The sequence below is a fragment of the Akebia trifoliata genome, chromosome 7 (assembly GCF_017979445.1).
Source record: "Akebia trifoliata isolate Shusen 1 chromosome 7, ASM1797944v1, whole genome shotgun sequence".
Taxonomy (NCBI): Eukaryota; Viridiplantae; Streptophyta; class Magnoliopsida; order Ranunculales; family Lardizabalaceae; genus Akebia; species Akebia trifoliata.
This window is the reverse complement of record NC_141381.1, coordinates 22,913,306-22,935,803: the sequence shown is the minus strand read 5'-3', so window position 1 is coordinate 22,935,803 and position 22,498 is coordinate 22,913,306. Positions and strand designations below refer to the sequence as shown.

Genomic DNA, 22,498 nt, shown 5'->3' with positions numbered 1-22,498 from the left:
ATAACTAATATAAAAAATATTTGCATGTTAGTATGTATGCATCAGGTTCGGGTTGAGTCAGGTTGCTTGATCCCTCGACCCAAATTGATGTTAGGTAGAGACATTCTAATCCAAGCTCCACTCATTTTCTATATAACTCAACCATGCTCATCCATCAATGGGGTTGATTTTGGGCCAACCTGCTTAGGTTGCAGCCCTTCTCATTACTTTATCCCATTCTCCCTCTTCGGCCATCAACTTGGCTTATGTATGTAGTCAAATCTACCACATCCTTACTCTTCCCAAACACTACCTTACACGTATCGACTTCCAAATAAACAAATTTAGACACACCGCTATACATTTTGGTAAATATTTTAGATACCCTTACGTTTTCAAAGTCATGACATGCCCCTTTGACCTTGGTCTTTTCTTATAGATTAACTCTAAATGACCTGAATTTTCTCATCTTCAACATCTAGCAAAAAAAACTTGATTTTTCTACCAAAAATATGTCATATGCAAGCTCTTCAATTTATAGTAAATTCCTTTTAATTTATTCAACATTATTTCCAATCCATGGTTTTAACCTTGCCTTTACCCTATGTAAAAAATCTTATTTTTGACAGTTCTAATCGATAAGTTCAGACCAAATTTGTTTTAGTGCATTCGGTAGGTACCTACCAAATATTACTAGACAGAGTCAATAGGTACTTATTGAACAAAACTTTCTATTGAACATTACAAAATCGATTAAGAAGGTACCTACCAAACAAAATTTTTTCTTGTGAACAACTTCAATTTGATTGGAATCGTTAGGGTAAGAAAAATAAATAAGATCAAATCTTAAAACCCTCATTGAAATCTTTTTAGAGAGAGAGAGAGAGAGAGAGAGAGAGAGAGAGGAGAGAGAGAGAGAGAGAGAGAGGAAGAAGAAGAAGAAGAAAAATTGTTTGGTTCCTCTAGGTATGTGAAATAAGCAATTTAGGTTAAAGTACATTTAATAGGTATGTGTAGATAGTTATTTTGAAGTTAAGGTGGGTATCGCAAAAAAGTGGGTGTAAGTTGCAATTTTGGTAGTGTGCAAAAAGACCCACCCTTTAAAATATTTTGCCCATAAAAGAGAATTTTTGGACACCAAAGAGACGGGAACTCATTTTTCTTTGTCCCACACGTGAGGGGTTTCCCTTTCTCATCACTTTATGCCCTTCTCCCTCTTCGACCATAAACTTGGTTTGTGCATGTAGTCGAATCTGCCACATCCTTACTCTTCCTTCACAATACTACCCTATACATTTTAGTAAATATTTGAGATACCCTTGTGTTTTCAAAGTAACGACATGCCCCCTTGACCTTGATCTTTTCTTATAGATTAACGCTAAATGACCTAAATTTTTTCATCTTCAACATCTAGCAAAAAAGTTAAAAATTGCTTTTTCTCCCAAAAATATGTCATATTCAAGCTCTTCAATTTATAGTAAATTTCTTTTAACTTATTCAACATTATTTCCAATCCATCGTCTTAACCTTACCTTAATTATATGTAAAAAATCCTATATTTTTCAATCAGAACTCTTATCATTTTCTACTTCCTCAAAATTACTATATTTCCTTGAGTTGATAAAATCTTTCCTCGAGATTTGAAGGTTGAAGTTGATAAAATTTTAAAGTCAAAGATGATTGATTTTGAAGATAAAAAATTAATGGTTGATGTTTACTGTTTTTATAGAGAAAAATCAAAGGTTCCTAGCTAGAGCTAAAGATGAGGGCATTCAAGTAAATTTTTATTAGTCTATCAGAGATGACCGAGTATAAGGGGGCATGCAATCAGTTTGAAAACATAGGAGTTATCTCAAAATTCTAAATTACCCAAATAATTATAAAAAAATAAAAAGTACAAAAAGGGAATGGGAACTAAAGACCATAAAGTGTGGATTTCATGCATTATATTTGATTTATAAAATTCCTTATTTCAATGAATGAAGATAAATAATTCTTTAGGTCAACAAAAAAGGTAACTCCATGACAAAAGGAGAAAAGAAAAATAATTCTCCAAAGTATATGTTGGGCCACCCTTAGTGAACTGCACTCTAATTCCATGGGCCCATCAATCCTTATTATGCACATTTCAATCTTCCTAATCACTCAAGCTTTAACTTTTAAATGGAAAGAGTAGGTCCATCAATGTGAAATCGATTTCTTCCAATAATTTCGAGTCTCGATCAATGATTTTGATTTCAATAAGGATCCAATCCGTTATCTTATCTTACTAGATCAATTTCGGATCGACCATGTCCCAATCCGATAAAATGTTAGAAAGTATATATATAAAGCAAAGTTTATTTATAATTTGTATATCAAATCGGATTTGATCTGACTTAGACCCGATGTGATTATTATTAAATTGGGTTTGGATCCTATTATTGAGACGTGATAAAGATCCAATCCAATAAGAATCCGCATGACTGGTGTGAAAGCTAAGGAATTTGGTCAACCCTTCCTCTTAAAAATTTTCTTCTTTTATTCTTAGAATAGAAATGTGAAAGCTCCAATACACAACTATTAGTCTTTTTTTTTTTTAAATCATAGCTATTAAACAAACCCTTAGGACCCGCTTATATGTTAGACAAATCTTACAGTTTTTTTCTCTCTTTGAGCTCCACAAACAAGCCGACTTGTTTGACCTCAACTTATGTTTCGTTTTCATTTTGGTTTTTAGATCTCACTCGGTTGTCTCTATAACACACAGTTGTTAACTGCTACAACAACGCGTCGGTGAATCTAGTAAGCCATGGGTTTGAACTTTGAACAAAAAAAACAATTTCTCTTAAGGGTGGTTTTAAAACTCAGTTTCTTGTCAGATGCCGAGTCGTCTCGGATGAGTTTTCTAATACATTTGAGATGTCTCGTTCAACAATGAGAAAAATGAACATGGGGTTTTAAATCTCGTTTGAAAAATTGACTTGTCTGTTTGTCCGTTTTGTCCATACCTAATATTGAGACGACTCGGACGATACGTCTCAAACGAGTTTTGAAACCATGCTCTTAAGAGATGTAAAAAGAACAATGGACTTGATTAATATAGGTCAATCACTGAAGTTGGTCCACGCCTAAACATGCATGTCTTGGTTTGATCCAAATGTTGTCTTGTTCAACATTTTAAATTTGAAATAATCAAAATTATTTTTAGCAAAAATCGGATTCAAACATGTAGTATCAAAATGGGTGTCAACAAGTGTCAACTAGCTTAGTTGCTAAAGTCTTCGGCAATGGTTCAATTTTGCAAAACATTGAATTACTGATCTTTTTAAAAATACACTTACTTGACGCAATAGTAAAAATTTTAATCGATTAAAAAAATAAAAATACGGATATGAAATTAGATCTTATGATAGATTAGTACATCTTATGAGGCATTGATTGACACGTATATTTAGAATAATCCAATGTAGATGACAAGGCCTTGATTAGCATTTTCCCAAAAAATGTGTCTCAAGGAGCATTTTTCTCTTACAAAAAATTTACCCAATTTTTTTTGTTTGTAATGAATTATATTCAATCATTTAATTTTGTTGAAAGTTATGTCTTATGTTATTACAAGTATGTTTATGTACGCTTTCGTGATTAATTAGGCCCTATACCTATGGGTCAGGTTTTCCCACTTTGTAAATGGTTTCGGGATGATTTTGATATTAAAAGTGAAAACTCGATTCAATTTTGGGACAGAGATATACATGTCCGGTCCCAAAATATTACACCCCAATTAAAAATTAAAACACACCATTGAAACATTTCAAAGGTTAGGCTCAAATTATTATCTTAACATTCTAAAAGATTATAACACCCATTCAAACAATTTTAGTAGTTGTTTATAATCTTGATTAGACTTGGATGAAATCTTAAACCCCGAAAATAAAAATCTAACAAAAAAAAATGAGAGAGGGTTTCTATTGACACCCGAACTTTTACTTGTTAACAAGTTGCTCTTTTGAAAGTGCGGAGCGGGTTTTAGAAAAATTATTAGAGAGGGGATTTATCTAAAAAATCAGACTCGAGTTAGGATCAAAACCTATTTAGGGTGAATAGTGGTAATCGGGGCCAGGGCCAAGTTTAACTAATCCCGCCCAGACATCAAAAGTTAACTTGATCATTTAATTGTAATCATCTAAATTATTGTTAGAGTAAAATGGCTCCATTTGATTAGAGTCATCTAAATGACAACTCTACCATTTAGCTTTGATTTTTCATCAATTATTTTGATTGTGAGACCATTCCTAGTTGATTTAAATCCAAGTCTTAATAAAGAATAAATGAGAGAAGTCATTGCAATTGGATCTAGAAGTCTTTGACGGAAAAGAGTCAATTGGAAATCTCCCCATCAAGACTCATTAGAATTCGTGTGCGTGTCCGTTGAGAATTTTATTGGTGTCACGTTATCTGTTATGACGTGGCAAATTTTAGACCCTCCAAAGTTAAGAAAAGTGTAGGCATAGAATGATCTAGTGACCCACTTAAGGATCTTCCTACAATTTTTGTATGGCGAAAGAAAATACCTTATTCATCTGTCAAATCAGCTTTGTTATTGTAAGTAGTAACCTACATTTTTAACTAAGAGAACTTCTATTTTTACTTATAACATAGTAAAATTTAAATACTAAAACTATACGTTATGAACGAAAAAAGAATAAAGACTAAAGAGATCAAATTTATTTTTTAAGCTAGAAGAAGGTGGCATGTGTAAATACACATGTATCTAAATGATTTATTTATAATTTAAAATATTATTTAAAGGGTAGTTTTGAAGATTACATAGTAAAAAATATATTTTTGTAATTTTAAAAATTACTCGATGTGATTTTATGGAGGTGCAAATGCAATTTTCTTGGTTTTTAACCAAAAATGTCCTTAATTATACTAAATTTAAATGTAAGTTGAGGGTATAATAATATAGATAAGAATAAAAATAAATCCAATTTTTTAAATAATGATATGGGAAATGCTATTGTCCAAGACCTTATGGGGACGTTAGTATCCTTTTAACACTTTATTTTTCCAATAATACCTCTATTCATTTTGTCTTTCAGTGAAAACAAATGGGAGTATAATGGTTTTCTACACAATAAATAATTGTTTGTATTGATTGTCAAATCATTTACTGCAACAAGACATTTAATTCTAAAGATTAAATACCCTTAGTATTTATTATGAAAGAGACACATATTAATTAAATAAATAAGTATTTATTATGTAAAAAAAATTAATATACCCTAGTCTTTTTCACTAAATGATAAAATATGTAAGGGTATTATTGAAAACAAAAGAGTTGGATGTTAGCATGCTCTAATACCTTTTTTTTTTTTTTTTCAATTATAGTAAAAAAGATAATGGTATATTAGTCTTTTATACAATAAATACATTTATTATGACATTAATAAATGCATTTATTATGTTGGCATTGATTGTCAAATCATTTACTGCAACAAGACATTTAATTCTAAAGATTAAATACCCTTAGTATTTATTATGAAAGAGACACGTATTAATTAAATAAATAAGTATTTATTATGTAAAAAAAAATTAATATACCCTAGTCTTTTTCATTAAATGACAAAATATGTAAGGGTATTATTGAAAACAAAAGAGTTGGATGTTAGCATGCTTTAACACCTTTTTTTTTTCAATTATAGTAAAAAGGATAATGATATATTAATCTTTTATACAATAAATACATTTATTATGACATTAATAAATGCATTTATTATGTCGGCATTGATTGCCAAATCATTTACTACAACAAAGATTTTTAATTCAAAATACTTAAATGTCTCTAACATGTATTATGTAAACAAATATTTATTGTGTAAAAAACTAACATAACCTTACTTTTTACTAAAAGGCAAAATGACGATGAGTATTATTAGAAAAAAGTGTTGGATAATGCTAACATTCTCATGAAGTATTTGACATTAGCATTCCCCATATATATCTATTACGATGGTGGACCCCACTCAATTACAACTTTGTGAAGTATAGAATTTGACACAATGGACTAGTGACCACATAACCTCACTTCATTGCCCTTCATCTTTCTCTCCATTCAACTTTATCGTCTTTTCACTCCTACCTCCATTTTTCAATGATATCTCTCTAATTTTACTATATTTTCTTTTTTATCTTTTTAACTTCAAAGAAGATGGTAATGAAATAAAACACAACAGTTCTTTTTCTAATGTTTAGTAAGTAGGGGTTGGGACTTAATCTTCCCACAAATCTTGATGATAACTTATTTACTTTATTGTCATTTTTCTTCTCCATTTCAAAGAATACCTTTTCAACTTTATTATCTTTTCTCTTTTATACATTTCTAATAATACATCTCTAACTTTATTCTATTTTTTATTGTAGTCCCGTTTCTAATAATATCTCACAAAAAGTGGTTAGGATTTAATCTTGTCACGAATCTTAAAGATAGTCTTTTATTTTATTATATTTTCTCTTCTCCCTCTTTCCAAGAATACCTCTCCAACTTTATTCCTTTCCTATTCTACCATTTCTTTAAAAAAAATACTTATATAGCTTTTTTATCTTTTCTCTTTTATCCCTTTAAATCCAAAAAATATGCTTGTGCCAACAAACACATGCAAATATTGTATATACACACATATCGAATGATTCATAGAACACACTTAAAATGTAATACAACATATAAAAAAATTCATTATGTTAAAGCTTTCTTGAGGTGGTGATCGTAGAAAATCTATAAGTTGAATATTAAAATAATAGAGGGTCTGAATGTACTTGAATTAATCTAATAAAACAACAATACTTGAACTAACATAAGAGATAACTTGAAACAATCGAATGGAGGGACAAAATTCCTTCAACAGACTCAAAATTGTAAATGATTACTCAGTTAGATCTAGTATATGTAACAATCAAACCTATTGGATAATCTAAACTATCCATCGTCTAATTGTAAAAAATTATTAGAAAAATCGTCAAACAATCACAAAAGGGATTTATTGATTGGGAGTTTTGTTAGACTATTAGAATGAAGCATTGTAACAAGGTATATCATGATTCACTGAATCATATTTGAGGATTAGGTCAAATAATTATAATTAGGATTAGATTTGATTAAAGATGATTCTAGCTATGATAAGATTCTTCTGTTTTCTACATAAATCCTATTAAGATTCTTGTAATAGTATCAAAGAAAATCAATCTAATCTCAAATTTTCTTTAAATTTGTAACTACACCATTGGTGTAATTTTAATTCCAAAATAACTGTTATGAGGGACAATTAATGATGATGATGATGATGATGATATGTGATTTTAGGGCTGTGGACCATCATTTATTGAAAGCTTTTAATGGTAGATACTTGTATTGTAAAATCTACCTTGGTATATATTTTATAAAATGGTAAAACAATTAGTCAATTGTAATTCAATAATTAAAGGTTTAAAATTGTAATCGTACTAAAATTTGTACAATAGAGTTAATATCACCCGAGTTTTAGGTAGTCCTTACACATGTGATTTGCATGTTGTGCAGAACACATTTATTTTAGGGGGAGTTAGGATTTTGCCTACATGGGGTAGCTAAGTGTGGACATTTTTTTGTAGGGGCAACCAAGTGCAATTTTCTTTTTATTTTTTAATTTTTTATTTTTTTTGGGGGGGGGGGGGGGGGTAATTAATAACAACGGATTTTTTCATCTACTACTATTATTTATTTGCAATAATTCATACATTCTTATAGGTTTTGAAAATTCTTGTGGGGTCTTATCGCCCTCACTGTAAATTCTCCTTGCATTTAATCATTAAGTGTTCATATGTACATATAGTAAGTCTAATTCTCTATGGCTACTTGAAACAACCTTAGTTAATAATAATACAATATTGTGAGACTTATGTCACTGACCTAGACATTCATCACTTAGCGTTTGTGCAATAATCAAGTTAATCCTCCCAATGTAGTTTAAGTTAATCTTACTCCAATGTGTTTTAATGAGTTATCCCACTTAGAAACTTACGCACAAGATAATACTTTATACACTTAGGTGCTGTTTGTTAAACTGAAAAAAATAAGTGCTGAATAGCATTAAGCGCTGAAACTTATAAGCGCTGAATTTAAGTGCTAAAAAATTGTTTGTTTAGATGCTGAATCATGTTTGTACACATTGCTGAAACTGATAAATTGTCTTTGTTACCCTTACAATCATATTATACATTGTTTGCATGTTTTAAATGCTTATTTATTATCAAACACAATAAAATATATTATTTCTTATAAAATTAAAATACAATTTATTTTTAAATAATAAATAATACTCAAATCTTCAATTTATAAATAATAATTTCTATTTATAAAAGCCCACAAATTTCAAATTAAAAATAATAATGTCATATAAGTCACCAAAATTTGAAATCAACTTTAAAAAGAACTTAATTTTTTATGAACAATTTTCGATGGAAATGAAGGATGTGTAATTATAAAAGCACCCTATGAATTAATAAGGGCAACCCACACTATAGCCATTTTTTGTTTTGTTTTATATGGATTAAAATTTTTGGAATGACCAAATTTTTAGTGAGGATAATTTATATGGTCTAGAGATCATCCTCACCAAAAATCAGTTTATTTTGAAACTTCTAACTCGTTAAAAATAGTTTTCAAAAAAAAAAAAAAAAATGGACAATTTACGGTTCTTGAACTTGTTTTGATAGGGTTAAAAGTTTCAAGATGTGCTGATTTTTTGTGAGAATGATCTCCTCATTGTAGAGATCATCCTCACCAAAAATTAACTCATTCCAAAATTTTTAACCCATATAAGACAAAATAATTTAGCTATGGTGTGGGTTTATTAATTTGTGGGGTGTCTATATACTTATCCATGGGATATAAGAGGTAATATCCTTTTAAGAATAAGGGCATAGTGTCCATGCTCAAAAAAAACAAAGGGCCATACTTGTCCGTGTTGAAAAAGCGAAGTGCTTACCGCTTCAGCACTTTTTTTCAGCATCAAAATAGTGCTGAATTTTTTTCACTTATTTTCAGCAATAAGTACGAGTAAACAAACACGCTATTTTGACAAAAGTGCTGAATTTAATTTTTTTCAGCAATAAGCACTGAAAAATAGCGCAAACAAACACCACCTTAGTGCTTAAATTCTTGAAAGCAACAAAGTTTGTGTAAGAAATTTTTTTAAACTTCAAATGTTGTGTGCTATCTCTTGAGTGTATGTGGTTAAATGGGTTGGAGCAACTCATAGAACACTTTGGGAAAAAGTCTTATTTGAGCTAGATTGCGAGAATTAGTTTGAGTGCCATTCAAACCATATGTAACAAGAGATTAGATTTTTGACAATTTGTAATAATATTATGGGGGACTTGGTGACTTAGGTTATGGAATATGAGGGTGTAGGCACCCCATTTTGCGATCGTTTGATTCGACAATTCATCACCCGATTGCTGTGAATTCCTAATGACGAGCTTATAATACATGTGAATAGTTGAAAGTTTGTGATAGGTTATTTCTTATATCCTTTCCTACTCCTCAGAATTCTTGTTGTTTTCTACCTTATTCTATTTCTTTTCTGCATGCTCAATTTAGAAATAACGCACACTTAGGATCGTCGTTGGTTCGACCAAGCAAGAATAAGAAAGAAAGAAAAATGTTTGAATTTATGTGAGACTCTTGGTCATTGAGTTCCCATATCTAAATCACGTTGAACTCTCACATAAAATGGCGTTAAAGAGAACTCTACCTCTTTTAGAAGTTTTTGCAAAAGGGATTCTACACATTGGTTCGGCCTAGAACAAGTCTAAGCAGAAGAGAGAGAGAGAGAGAGAGAGAGAGGGGCTCAAATTCTTTACTCTATAAAAAATACCAAATCCCGTTTTTGGCATTGAAATCTTAGAGAATTTTTTTTAGAGGGATCAAAGTCTTGTTCTAGAAAAGTTGTTTTCTAAAATCTGGAATCTGAAGTCTAGTTTCTGTTTTTTGAAATCTGAAGTCTAGTTTTTGTTTTTTGAAATTTGGAATCTGAAGTCTTATTTCTGGAAAAGATGTTTGTTTATCATTTTTAAAAGCTTCTGGTTACAAACATAATTTTAAAACACAATGGTTATTTTGATAATATTACCCTTTTGTAATTCTAATAAATTGTTAATCGAAAAAGATAACAAGTTATGCATAATGAAACCATTCACACATTTAATTTCGATTTCTAATAAATCAAACACTCAAAAAGTATTGTTTTAAATTGAATTCATACTTGATAAATTATATTCCAACAAGGTAATACTTAAATAATAAACAATCATGAAGGATGTTTTTTGGGTTTCTATACATAGAATTTAAATCAATAAAAGAAACACTCTACATTATCTTTTAAATGTTAGTTTTATAGTAGAATTGAAATATAAACACTACAAAGAGAATTCCATTAGAATAGAGAGAACTACAAGTAGACATCATAGAGGATAGAAATCTGAAGCATCAGCACACATTAACAGATTCTAATTTAAAAAAAATTACAAATTTAACAAACAGAATCAAAAGGAAAAATAGATTGAGATGTGAATGACTTAGTGGAGAGACATTGACAGCATAGTTGTAGAGGAAGAAGAGGTAGAAGATAAATGAGAGGTAAAAAAAGTTAAAAGTAAGGATTTTAGGTTTGTATAAAGAAGGTATAAGTCATAGAAATTAGTGTTTTGAAAAGGGTATTTTAGAAAAAAATAATAATTTAGAATTCAGTAGTTTCATCTAGCGTCTTCTCATCGCTAAATTAAAAGTTCTAAATTTTAGTTCTTAAGGCTGAAATATGAAATGAAATAAGTGACAATAAAACTTTTGAAGTCTGAATTTTAAAGGTAGACCACCTCCATTTAGACTTTAGAAGTGTTACCAAATACACACTAAGAAAAAAAAAAGAGGGAAAGAGAAGAAAAAAAAACACAACACTTACCTCTTCACACCAGTTACCATTTTCCTTAGACCATCACAACAACACTTCCATTTTTCATATTCCTCAGTCACACGCTCCACAACCCTTCTACTTTATCGTCTTCTTTTCTCCCCATAACACACTTCTCAGTCCTCATCTTCATCGGCTCCCCCATTAACGTCATCTTTATCTCATTCCTTCTATTTTTTTTTACTTTGTCATAATAGTTCTACTACCATCTTCCTTCTTATCCATTAACGCACCAACCATCTCTATCAACACATTCGTCTTCGTCATAGCACTCCATTAACACCCCTTTTTTCTTAGATTTTACATCCTCATTAACTCTCCTCTTCACTTCCCTACAACAGCGTTTATGCCCTCTAACTCGCGATTTTAATACTCTAATAGCATACCTTCAAACCCCGGCTTCGATTATCTCATCATTGATCACACTCTTGCTCATATTCTTGGCTTCTTGCTCTGGTTTTCAATATCTTTGAAGGCACCACAACAGCCACCCACACGATTAAAAGGTGAGATTTTTTTCGTGTGTTTACAACGGATTTCACAAATGGTTTGGATAAACTCGCTCTAGTATGTATCGAATTAATCATTTTTTTCTTTTTGATTAATGGCTTGATCTGTTAAAATTCTAAAAAAAAATTAAATCAAATTGAGAATTCTACATTGATACCAGTTGAGTCAACTTGCCATTTTTAAGCGACTCAAATTAGACATTTTCAATAAGAAAAAATAAAGTAGGACGACTTATTGATTTTTGGGAATGTTGGATCAGTAATTCTTTTGCGATATGTGTGTCAACTCAATGATTTTGCACATAAGTATTTTAAACGATCCTTTTCTTGCAAAATGTAGCCGAGTTGAGTCAATGGACATGATAGGTTGAAGAGGATTTCAATTTTTTTAGTTTATTATTTTGAGATTGCAAATCTTTGTAAGATATGGGAATAAATTAGTTTGGTTTTAGTTTCATTAAATCTAGTAAGTTGACTCACTGATTCTATTGGTTAATATGTTAAATCAATTTGATTTCGATTTCGATTTCACAAGGCTAGTTGGGTTGCCTCACTGGTTTTCTCTAGCACATGATTAAAATCAATTTTCGTTGCTTTAACTTTGGGAGAGTTCTCTTTCACTTAAAATTTGCACCAAATTATTTTCTTCTTTTGGGTATCTTGAGATACATTCCAAAACCTTTTTTATTGGGATATAAATTAATTTGTAAATTGGTTTCTTGGTGCATTCCATGTGGGTTTAACCAAATTAATTGGAAATTATGGTTGTAGGGCTCGATTGGTTAATTTTATATAAATTGATGAAGACGGTATAGGACCTTGACTGTAGTCTTTTCTAGCTGACCATACATTAATTTTGACCCCAGACATTTTATTTGACTTTAGTCTTCACCCATAGTCTTGGATTATTGTAGAGACTGATCATCTTGGTCGGGCATGCTCAGTGCCTAACACCTCCCGAAACTCGTAACTCGGCCACTTACTTGTTTCTCTTGATCATACACCAATTCAGACCCGTTTTTGAGTTATTACATGGTTCCTAGACCTAAACTAGGTGGCGATTCCTATTTTCAGAAAATCCCCCAATAACATCTTTCTTATTTGAAAAAGCTGCCTAATGGATATTTGGCAATTAGTTTGAATAGACAAACATTTTGTTCTTCATTGAAAATAACTAGAGCACAACTTCAAATTTGATATGCTGTTAAAATTACTATGGATGACATTGGTTTTTAGTTTTTATTTTCAAGAAGAGGACTTCCCAGGAGGTCACCCATCTTGCTACTAGTCTGGCTTGTTGTTAATCGATTTTAAACAAGTTTGTAACGACAGTTTGGCTAACTGCCACCTAACCATGCATGGCTTGAATCATGACAACCCTTCAAAATTGCCCAATGTTTTCTGTTTGTTAGGTTAAGTTTGGGTTTAACACGTGACTTCTAATACCATCCCATTAAAGCAAGCAGACGAAACCCTTCAAACTATAAAATTTAACCACAATTTAGAAAGAAAAATCCATATGTAACTATTAAGGACGACGCATATATAACAACCCCACCGACACCCTTTGACAAGTGTTTGACATTGGCTACACATCAAAAAGGAAAATGCAGATGCAGCTGCTAAGGACTACACGTATATAACAAACTCACTGACACCTTCGATAAGTGTCTAACACTGGCTACACATGGCTTGGCATGAATTGCCACGAACACGAACAATACATTAGGTGTAACAAATGAGAAAGTAAGTAAAGATGTTATTAGTACTTACTAAAATTTCACTAAAAACAACAACAAAGCCCACTTTACTTACTAGAGAAAGAGCGAGAATGAGATGTGAGGAGATAATGCAGATTGCCTGCAAAGGAAACAGAATCTCATGTGCTTCTCAATATATAAATGTTACAAACACTCACAACTTCTCCTTCAAGTATGTCCTTTGGTGACCTAACTTAGACTATATAATGTCAACTAACCAAAACCAACAAACCTTATCTTTCATGAGTGCGTGACTTCCTTAAGATTCTCAATTTTCATCTAGAAACCAAATATGAAACTTCTTTTCATGTTCTTAGACTCTCTCACCTGATCTCATCTTTTTTCCTCACATCTCATTAAACATTTTCTACAATCCCTATGACCTCAACATTAATATAATTCAAACATGTCAGACACATGTCAACAAGCTATCAAAGTCTAACCACTAAAAGCCACTAACCTCCCAAATAAAGATCTGTCTAGAATCTGACCCACCACCGTCATTTGACACCTTTCGCCCGTCCCCACCGGATTCCGGTCATCACGAAGTTAATTCTTTTTTTTTTCTTTTCTTTTGTTAAATAAAAATAAATAAAAGTAAAATTTAAGAGAGAGAGAGAGAGAGTTGATTCTTATATAAAGAGAACATGTACATGGAGACTAAAACTAGGCCGGCTCTGTTCTTGTAATCGTTTCTCAAGGAATAAAAAACGATAGCTTTTATTTTATTTTTTTTTTCCTTTTTATTTCTTCGATTCTTTCTTTAGTTCTTCTCAAACTGGGATTTTACTGTTCTGTCTTGTTCGATTTCAAACGGATCTGATACAGTGAGAAAAAACTTGGGAGAATTTTGGTGATTTTTTATGGGATTTTAGTGAAAAAGGAGTTGAAGACCATGGGAGATTAGATTCAGAGATTTGATATTTCTGCGATTTAAGGAAGATTTTATTTATTAGAAAAATGGGTTGTTTTCCATGCTTCGATTCGAGGGAGGAGGAAGGGTTGAATCCTAGAAAGGCTAGAGATGATTCGAAGGAACCCCAACAAATGGTGAACTCCAATATTTCTAAATTGTCTTCAGGTCAGTTCTTTTCTACTGTCTGATTGCTTAATCTGATCTGGGTTTATAAGGATTTGTTGTTTTAAAGTTTGGGTGGCTGTTCGTTTTGGAGATTTTTTGAAATTTTTGATTGATTCCTTTGATTGGAAGATATGGGTGTTCAGTTTTCGTTCAATTTTGTCTGAATATTAATTAAATTTATCGATTTTATTTTTAGACATATTTCTTTTTTCTTTAATAATGGAATTTCAATGTAGTTTTGTTTGTTTTGCTCGCTTTGATTAGTAATTAATTGATCGTAATCGCTGTAAGAAATCTGTAGATGATCTTGACCTCAATTGGGTTGATGTGTATCTCATGAAATATGCATTGGTAGTGATCTTTGGCTTTATAGATAAATTAGTATTTCCATCTAAGTGTGAATTTAATTGCGTTTATTTCTTTTTTGGATCCAAAATGATAGAAATTATGGATCCTTTGGTTTACTGAATTAAAGCATTTGAATTATTACTTGAAATGGCGTGAATCGGTTCTTTGTGGTATTTATGTATCTGGGTTCTTGCTTGTTTCCACGAATTTGTAGGAGGAGACAGACTCAGATCAAGAAACCCTGTAGGGGTATCCAGAAGGGAATCCACAGGTCTGAAGGATGGGTCTGATGTTCATATCGCTGCTCACACATTCACCTTCCGAGAGCTTGCGGTCGCAACCAAGAACTTTAGACCTGAATCCCTATTAGGTGAAGGTGGATTTGGACATGTTTACAAAGGGCGTCTAGAGAGCACGGGTCAGGTAAAATTCTCTATAATTCGCATGCACATTAATTCCACTGCATCTGATTTCTGTGGGAAACTCACAAACATGCTTTAAAATATCATATCGATTTAATGTTTCGGTAAATTAAAAATCCGATAGGTATTGGCCGATACATACCTGATGAATGTTTCGGGGTCAATGTTTTGTATCGGTCTTGGCTGATACCGATACATATTGACCAATACATTCCAATATTTTAAACCATGCTTGCAAATACTGAATTTTCTAACAAGTTTGGGACTGCCCACATCTGTTTTCTTCTCTCAAGAGTTACCATTGTTTCTTATTTCTTGTTTGATTTGAAGATAGAGGGAACATGGTTTAGGTAGTTCTTGGGCATTCAATGTTTTGTATCGGTCTTGGCTGATACCAATATGTATCGACCAATACATTCCGATATTTTAAACCATGCTCGCAAATTCTTAATTTGCTAGCAAGTTTGGGACTGCCCACATTTGTTTTCTCCCAAGAGTTACCGTAGTTTCTTATTTCTTGTTTGACTGGAAGATAGAGGGAACATTGTTTATGCAATTATTGAGCATTTCCATGTTTGGGCTGATAAATGTATTGTTAGCAGGTTGTGGCTGTAAAACAGTTGGATAGAGATGGGCTCCAAGGGAACAGAGAATTTCTTGTGGAGGTTCTCATGCTCAGCCTTTTACATCACCCTAATCTTGTAAATTTGATAGGTTATTGTGCCGATGGTGATCAGCGTCTTCTTGTCTATGAATTCATGCCCATGGGATCATTGGAAGATCATCTACATGGTAAAATTGCAATGTCCCCATCTCTGTATTCGGTTTCTTGAGGGTTTAGGATTAGAGCCTTTTTTTTATTGGTCTTTTGACTGATTTTGTTGGAGATTTGTTTCTTTTTCATGCTTATTTGTTTCTCTTGCCTTCTCTTCTGTAATTCTATAGATGCCATGATTCTGAAAAAAATTACATAGTTCATATTGTAAAAAAAAATAAAAAATAAAAAATAAAAAAAAGGATAGTATGTGTTGGTACTCCTACATGGAGTTATTTTAAAATATAGGGTTCCATTATCGTTAGAGATAAATATTTCTGAAATTTCAAAAAAATATGAAAATTAACATATAATGCATATATTGGGGTGCTAGAGTTATTTTTTCTTCTTGAAGAGATATTTCTTGGCATAATCCGGACTAAAGAAGTGGCGAGTTCTTTGAAAAAGTCCCATCCTGTCACGTCCCAAGATTTGGAATTTAAATTATTCCAAAATCCTTAGGGTGAACTATCATCAACTCCTTAATTATACTGTGCATTTATTAGAAATTTGGTGGTCTTCTTTGTACATTTATACTTAGGAAAACTTTACCGGCGATATAAAAACCTCTGCAAACTCCATATATCATCTAAGATCAAAAGAAGTAACTTACATACATGATCATATTGCAAAATGAGGTCCGGACTAAAGAAGTGATCAGTTCTTTGTTTCTTTTTTAATCATTAGGTCTTCTTTTCTGTCCAACTGCCCACATATTTTACATCTGTAGACAAGTTCATGGAAAAAAGAAAAAAATGTTGCTATTATACGTGAACTTGCTGATGCAGTGATGCCTAAGATTTCTTAGTGCTCAACTCTATTGCCATTTTTCAGGGTAAAAACTTAAGTATTAATGAAAGAACTTGAAGGTCAAGCCTTATGGTTTGTGGCTTCATTCGTATTCTGTACTTGGTTTAAGGTTTTGACAGATAATTGAAATTGTAACATTCCTTTGTTTCCTAGACAGCAAAACAAAGTGTTTCAGGAAACTCAATGTTGAGGCTGCCAGCCATGCACTTCCATTGAACATGCCTATTGTCTAGAAGTCTGTTACTGGCCTACTACATATAATTTCTAAGAAAATTTAAATCTTGAGCATTCTACTTCTCTCTTCTTTGTCTTTTCCTTCTTGCGTAGTTCTATGTTGGGGTTTGGTTTCGGTTTGGGTTTGGGGGACCAAAATGAGGGATACATGTTATGGTTGAGATTGGACCAAGCCTAGTTCATGAAAGCTACACAGGCAAACATGCTTAGACAGACACAAACCTCCTCCACTTCCCATACTGACATGGACTACAGTTCTTTTTTGTCTGTGATCCATTTTAGTCACTGCATGTACATGCCAAGCTGAGTTGCATCATGTATATGTCACATGTAGACAATTTGCTTCTTGCATGTGACACAGAGGCACACTAGCCACTACCAATTAGTTATAAGTATCCTCAAAAGTGGGATTGAACACATGATCTCCCTCACTAGAGGAGCCTTCCATGCATCATCTACTAAGCCACTCAACATACTCTCTTCCTGTTCTATCCAAATGGCAGATATGCAATAGGGTTGCAACCCATCAATAGATCCCACAAAGAAGTAAACTGACCCAGTTGCGGTGATCATTGATCTGCATACTTCTTTCCGCACGATTTATTATGTTTAATGGGACCATAGTAATGGCTGCAATAGAATGAATGGGTCAGAAACATCCAATCAAGCTTATCTTAGGCCGATATATATGTATGTGTGTGTTTGTTGGGGTGGAGGTGGGGTTTTGTACTCGGAAAAGGACTATGAATGATGTTTTTAAAGTCCAAACCACCTTAAAAGAGTTTCCCATGCAACAACTTCTTCATCACCTTCCATCCTGGTGCATAAATTCTTTTCTTGTATTACTGATGGTGAATAAGTTTTATATTTATTTTTCGTAATATTCCAAGAAGATATGCTTTATGGATTTCCTCTCTCAATGTAATAGCTTGTCTTCCATCATTATATTTAGGAAGTCTGATCAACGAAAGGAAAAAAGAATGATCTAGCATCAAATTCACTAAGATCCCCAAGTTGATATTTATTCTCTTGATGCTTCACCATGTCCAAACTTAGGAACCATACATTGTATTTATGGAATATTGCAAGTATGTCTCTGCAGTTATATTAGTCAGTTACAATACGCTAATAAACTATGCATCATAAGATATGCTAAATTCCGTCATGTCATAATTAATGAGCAAATGTTATTTGTGTAGATCTTCCACCTGATAAGGAACCACTGGATTGGAATACAAGGATGAAGATAGCTGCTGGCGCAGCCAAAGGGTTGGAATACCTTCACGACAAAGCGAATCCCCCAGTTATCTATAGAGACTTCAAATCATCTAACATATTATTGGATGAAGGGTACCACCCTAAGTTGTCTGATTTCGGGCTAGCAAAGCTTGGTCCAGTTGGAGATAAGTCCCACGTCTCTACTAGGGTCATGGGAACATACGGTTATTGTGCTCCAGAGTATGCCATGACTGGACAATTGACTGTGAAATCTGACGTCTATAGTTTTGGGGTAGTCTTCTTGGAGCTGATTACTGGACGTAAGGCCATTGACAGCACCCGAGCTCATGGAGAACAGAACCTTGTTGCTTGGGTAATCCTACCCTCTTCTACTTTTAGTGTATATTCCAACTTTTCTGTCTTTTATCTTGTTATGAAGGGATAATCTAATGTTTGGTGGATCTTGATACACATTACACACATATAGGTGGTAGGGCCCACCATTCAATAAGCTCACCTAAGAGATCTACACACTAGTCCAATTAGGAAAACATGGTTGACAATCCAGGAAGAAAAGTCTGTAGATTGGTTGGTTGAGAATATGTGACTGGTTTGGTTTTTTACCTTGAAGATCTCCTAGGTGACCCATTTTATCATTAATAATGGAATGCATATCTCAGCTGCTGTTTATAAGATGTGATTATGAGCCACACTTTTTGGAGTTTGCATTTAAGATAATCCCAAGTCTCAATTCCCTTTGCTCTTAGAATGATCAACTAGGGCTTAGACCCATAGCTAAGTTGGTTTGACACATTTCAAAACAACTTTGGGGTCGTGGGTTCAAGTCCAGTTACCCATAAAAAATAGAATGATTAACTAAGGTTTTTTGTAAGCTATTTTCTTGGGAATCATAAGATTGTTCTTGAGGAGATTGATTCTCTTTCCAAGGTGTTAGATTTAGAGGATATGATTTCTTCATTTTATCCATAATGGGAATGAAAAGAATTTCTCCTCACATATGGATAGATTTATGTTAGGTTGTTGCTTTAATGGTGACTAAGAAAATTTATTTTTGTGTTAGATTCATAGGTAACTGTAAAACAAATTCTACTTTATTGGTTCTCATATGTGTGAAATTCCTCAAGTGACTTTATTGTGACTACTGGCAGAGTGATTCAAGTGACTTGCCCCAAATTTATAGTTTTCTTACGTAGTTACAAGAAGACTGTCAGTTCTATCTAAGGTGTCATTTTTCTTCAGAAAACTTCCTATCTATCCCGTCTGAATATATATGTGATGCCACCAGTTTTCATATTGTACACTCTTTAGTTTTCTGGGTTCTCTCAGTTACAAAATCTTGGGTTGCATAACACAATTGGTACTAGACCAGGAGTCAGCTTCAAAGCTTCAGGTGACGTCATGGTATCAAACCCCATATTTGAGGCTAAAACAGGATTTTATGAGTGGGAGCTTCAGGTGATGTTGCACCAATTCAATTAAGGTATATCAACTCAAAGTTGCCACTTGGCTGAGTTGGTAAAGCTTGATGATAGTTGATCCCATGGTCTAGGCTCAAATCCCTTTGATCCCACCATCACCTCCATTAAACACTAATCACTTGCTTGCCTTGCAAAAAAAAAAAAATGTATAACTTATCTAAATGCATTCTTTCTATGTCATACAGAATTACAAATAACAGGAATTAAAGTATTTTATGAAAATATCCCCCCCATTGATCAAACCATACATATCTATCATTGTCTACCTTTTGGGGTTTAGTTTATCTGACACTCATTTCATTGTTGGACACCAACAACCCTTGTCCACGTCTGTGTCTTTGGTACATAATCTTACATTTTTTTTCCTTCTAAGCACTTAGTCTTGCATGTAATTAAATTACTACAGAAATCCTTGGCATACATTAAGTAGACCATGTGGACATTTTATCTATTGGGGTACACATGGTGCATCTTTTGAGTGTTAAGACTATTAGGGCCACACTTCTAATGATTCCCTCCCTGAACATCTCTCATGCCAAAAGCATCCATTCTACTGCATGCTTGTGTACCTTTAGATTAAATTTAATACTGAAAAACTTAAACAACAGATGATTACAGACATCTGTGGAGATTATATGAACATTTGAAATAGTGCACATCATTGCTCCAGCTTGACCGGCGCCTCCAAGGGTATTTTCGTAATTTCGTTGATAGCCCTAGTTAGGCTTTCCTGGCGGAATATATATGTACTTTTGGTGAGAGGATGTAATCTGTAACTGCGAATTTTCTTTTCATTGTGGAGTTGGTGTGATCTGTGGACGTGCCTCAATCTTGAGGGAACCATGTAAAAATCTGTGTGTGATTGCATCTTTCTTTATTTTTCTTGGATCAATTTCTCTACACTACCAAGTCTGAGTGACAGGTTTCTTATCTTTGCAGGCACGTCCCATGTTCAATGATCGCCGAAAATTTCCAAAATTGGCAGACCCACGACTGCAAGGTCGATATCCAATGCGTGGGCTCTACCAGGCTCTTGCAGTGGCATCCATGTGTATCCAAGAACAAGCCGCAACTCGCCCTCTCATTGGAGATGTGGTGACAGCCTTGTCCTACTTGGCATCCCATGCGTACGACCCCCATGCCGCTCCCAGTCAAAGTTACAGAAGCCTTGGAAGTAAGGATGAGAGGAGGATCAGAGGTGGTGGGACAGATGAGAACGGTGGAAGGTTTGGGAAGAACGAGGAAGGCGGAGGATCCGGTCTCAAGTGGGACTTGGAGAGTTCCGAGAAGGAAGACTCCCCGAGGGAGACTGTGAGGATGTTAAACAGGGATTTGGATCGAGAGCGAGCTGTTGCTGAGGCTAAAATGTGGGGAGAGAATTGGCGGGAGAAGAGACGACAAAATACACAAGGCAGTTTTGATGGCACAAATGGGTAATTACCGACAATGCATTCCCGTGTGGTTATAGAAACTTGTTGAAAGGTGAAGAAAAGCAACTTTTTCAAAAAATGCCTTTTTCTAAGCAGTTAGTCTCATATTACTGGGAGTTGGCAAAGATGTTTTTCGTTTTGGCCATTTTTTGCATGAAAGGTGAAGAAAAGCATAGTTGAAAAGAGTGTATATTTTGTCTGGCAGAAAATAGAAAGAAAAAAAAATAATCTAGAGGGTTGTAATCTTTGGGTCTTGTAGTATAACAGCAAGTCCTAATGTCTGTGTTGTGAAAGTTTTTAAGAAATTTTGAGAATTTAACATGTCAGGATCACATTGGACACTCATTCGACATAATCTACATCGTCATCTTTATCATTATCAGCATTATCAAATCCTTCTACCATTTATTTGGTGTCGGCTGAATGAGTCCGTCTGTTTTCTCTTTTCAAATGACATTGTAGTTTATGAAAAAACACAGATATGCCTTTAAATGATTATATGAAGCTCAATGACTTGTAGAACATGCTTAATGCAACAGGGTATACAGAACATGGCATTGCATAGTGCAACCACATTTGGTACTGATTTCTTTTTGTAGATTCGATAAAATAATTTGGTTTGCAGAATACATTAAAATTTGGTTTTGATTTATCTTTTATTATCCTTACTCTTATGATGCAATAACCAATCAAATTAAAGAATTTTTTTTCTGCAATGTTTTGATGGAGTTGAATGTTGGGTGGTCAAGAAGCATCTTGTTAATAAATTGAGCGTGTTGAGATAGATGAGTGGAAAGACCAAGAATGATAAACTGAGAGAAAACTGGTTGAGATGGGTTGGGCACATTCAATGAAAGTCAATTGGTCCCCCATTAGAAGTCAAGGTAGTGAAAGTGAATGTAACACACTTACAATAACAACAAAAGACGTGACTTTAGACACAATTGAATGGATGAACAAGATTCGTTTAGTTGACTCTAAATCTTAGGGATAAGGCTCCAATGATGCTGTTGCCATGTAAATGACTTTTTAATCTTGAAATAAATGAACATTATATAGATAAATATTTGAGATTCATATTGAATTAATTTAGATTTATATTTTGGTAGTTGGGTTACAAATCAACTTGCATTCCATTCTGACATATGATTTATTCTTGTAAACTCACTCTAACCTCCCTAGCCCATGTCCAAATAACCAACTCATCTCATTAAGACATGTAAGTGTTGTGGCTAGATCCCAAGCCATACACGAAAATCCAATTATTGAAATTAATCCCTTTTAACACCAAAGCAATCAATTCCAATAATCAAATCCTAAGAATATGTTGCAAAACAAATACAAGTAATAGTAAAGAAAGTAGAGAAAAGAACACAATCATAACACAAGACATATATGATTCACCC

At 33.2% G+C, this 22,498-nt stretch overlaps 1 protein-coding gene across 1 annotated transcript; it reads left to right on the top strand.

Moving 5' to 3' along the window:
* The first annotated feature begins 13,402 nt into the window (after positions 1-13,402).
* Positions 13,403-21,471, top strand: LOC147398430 (serine/threonine-protein kinase PBS1-like). The gene is made up of 5 exons (XM_086447621.1): positions 13,403-14,317; positions 14,880-15,088; positions 15,690-15,879; positions 18,145-18,536; positions 20,602-21,471. Exons 1-5 carry the CDS (start codon positions 14,197-14,199, stop codon positions 21,097-21,099), a joined length of 1,410 nt encoding a protein of 469 aa, XP_086303747.1. The 5' UTR covers positions 13,403-14,196; the 3' UTR covers positions 21,100-21,471.
* Positions 21,472-22,498: the final 1,027 nt, after the last annotated feature.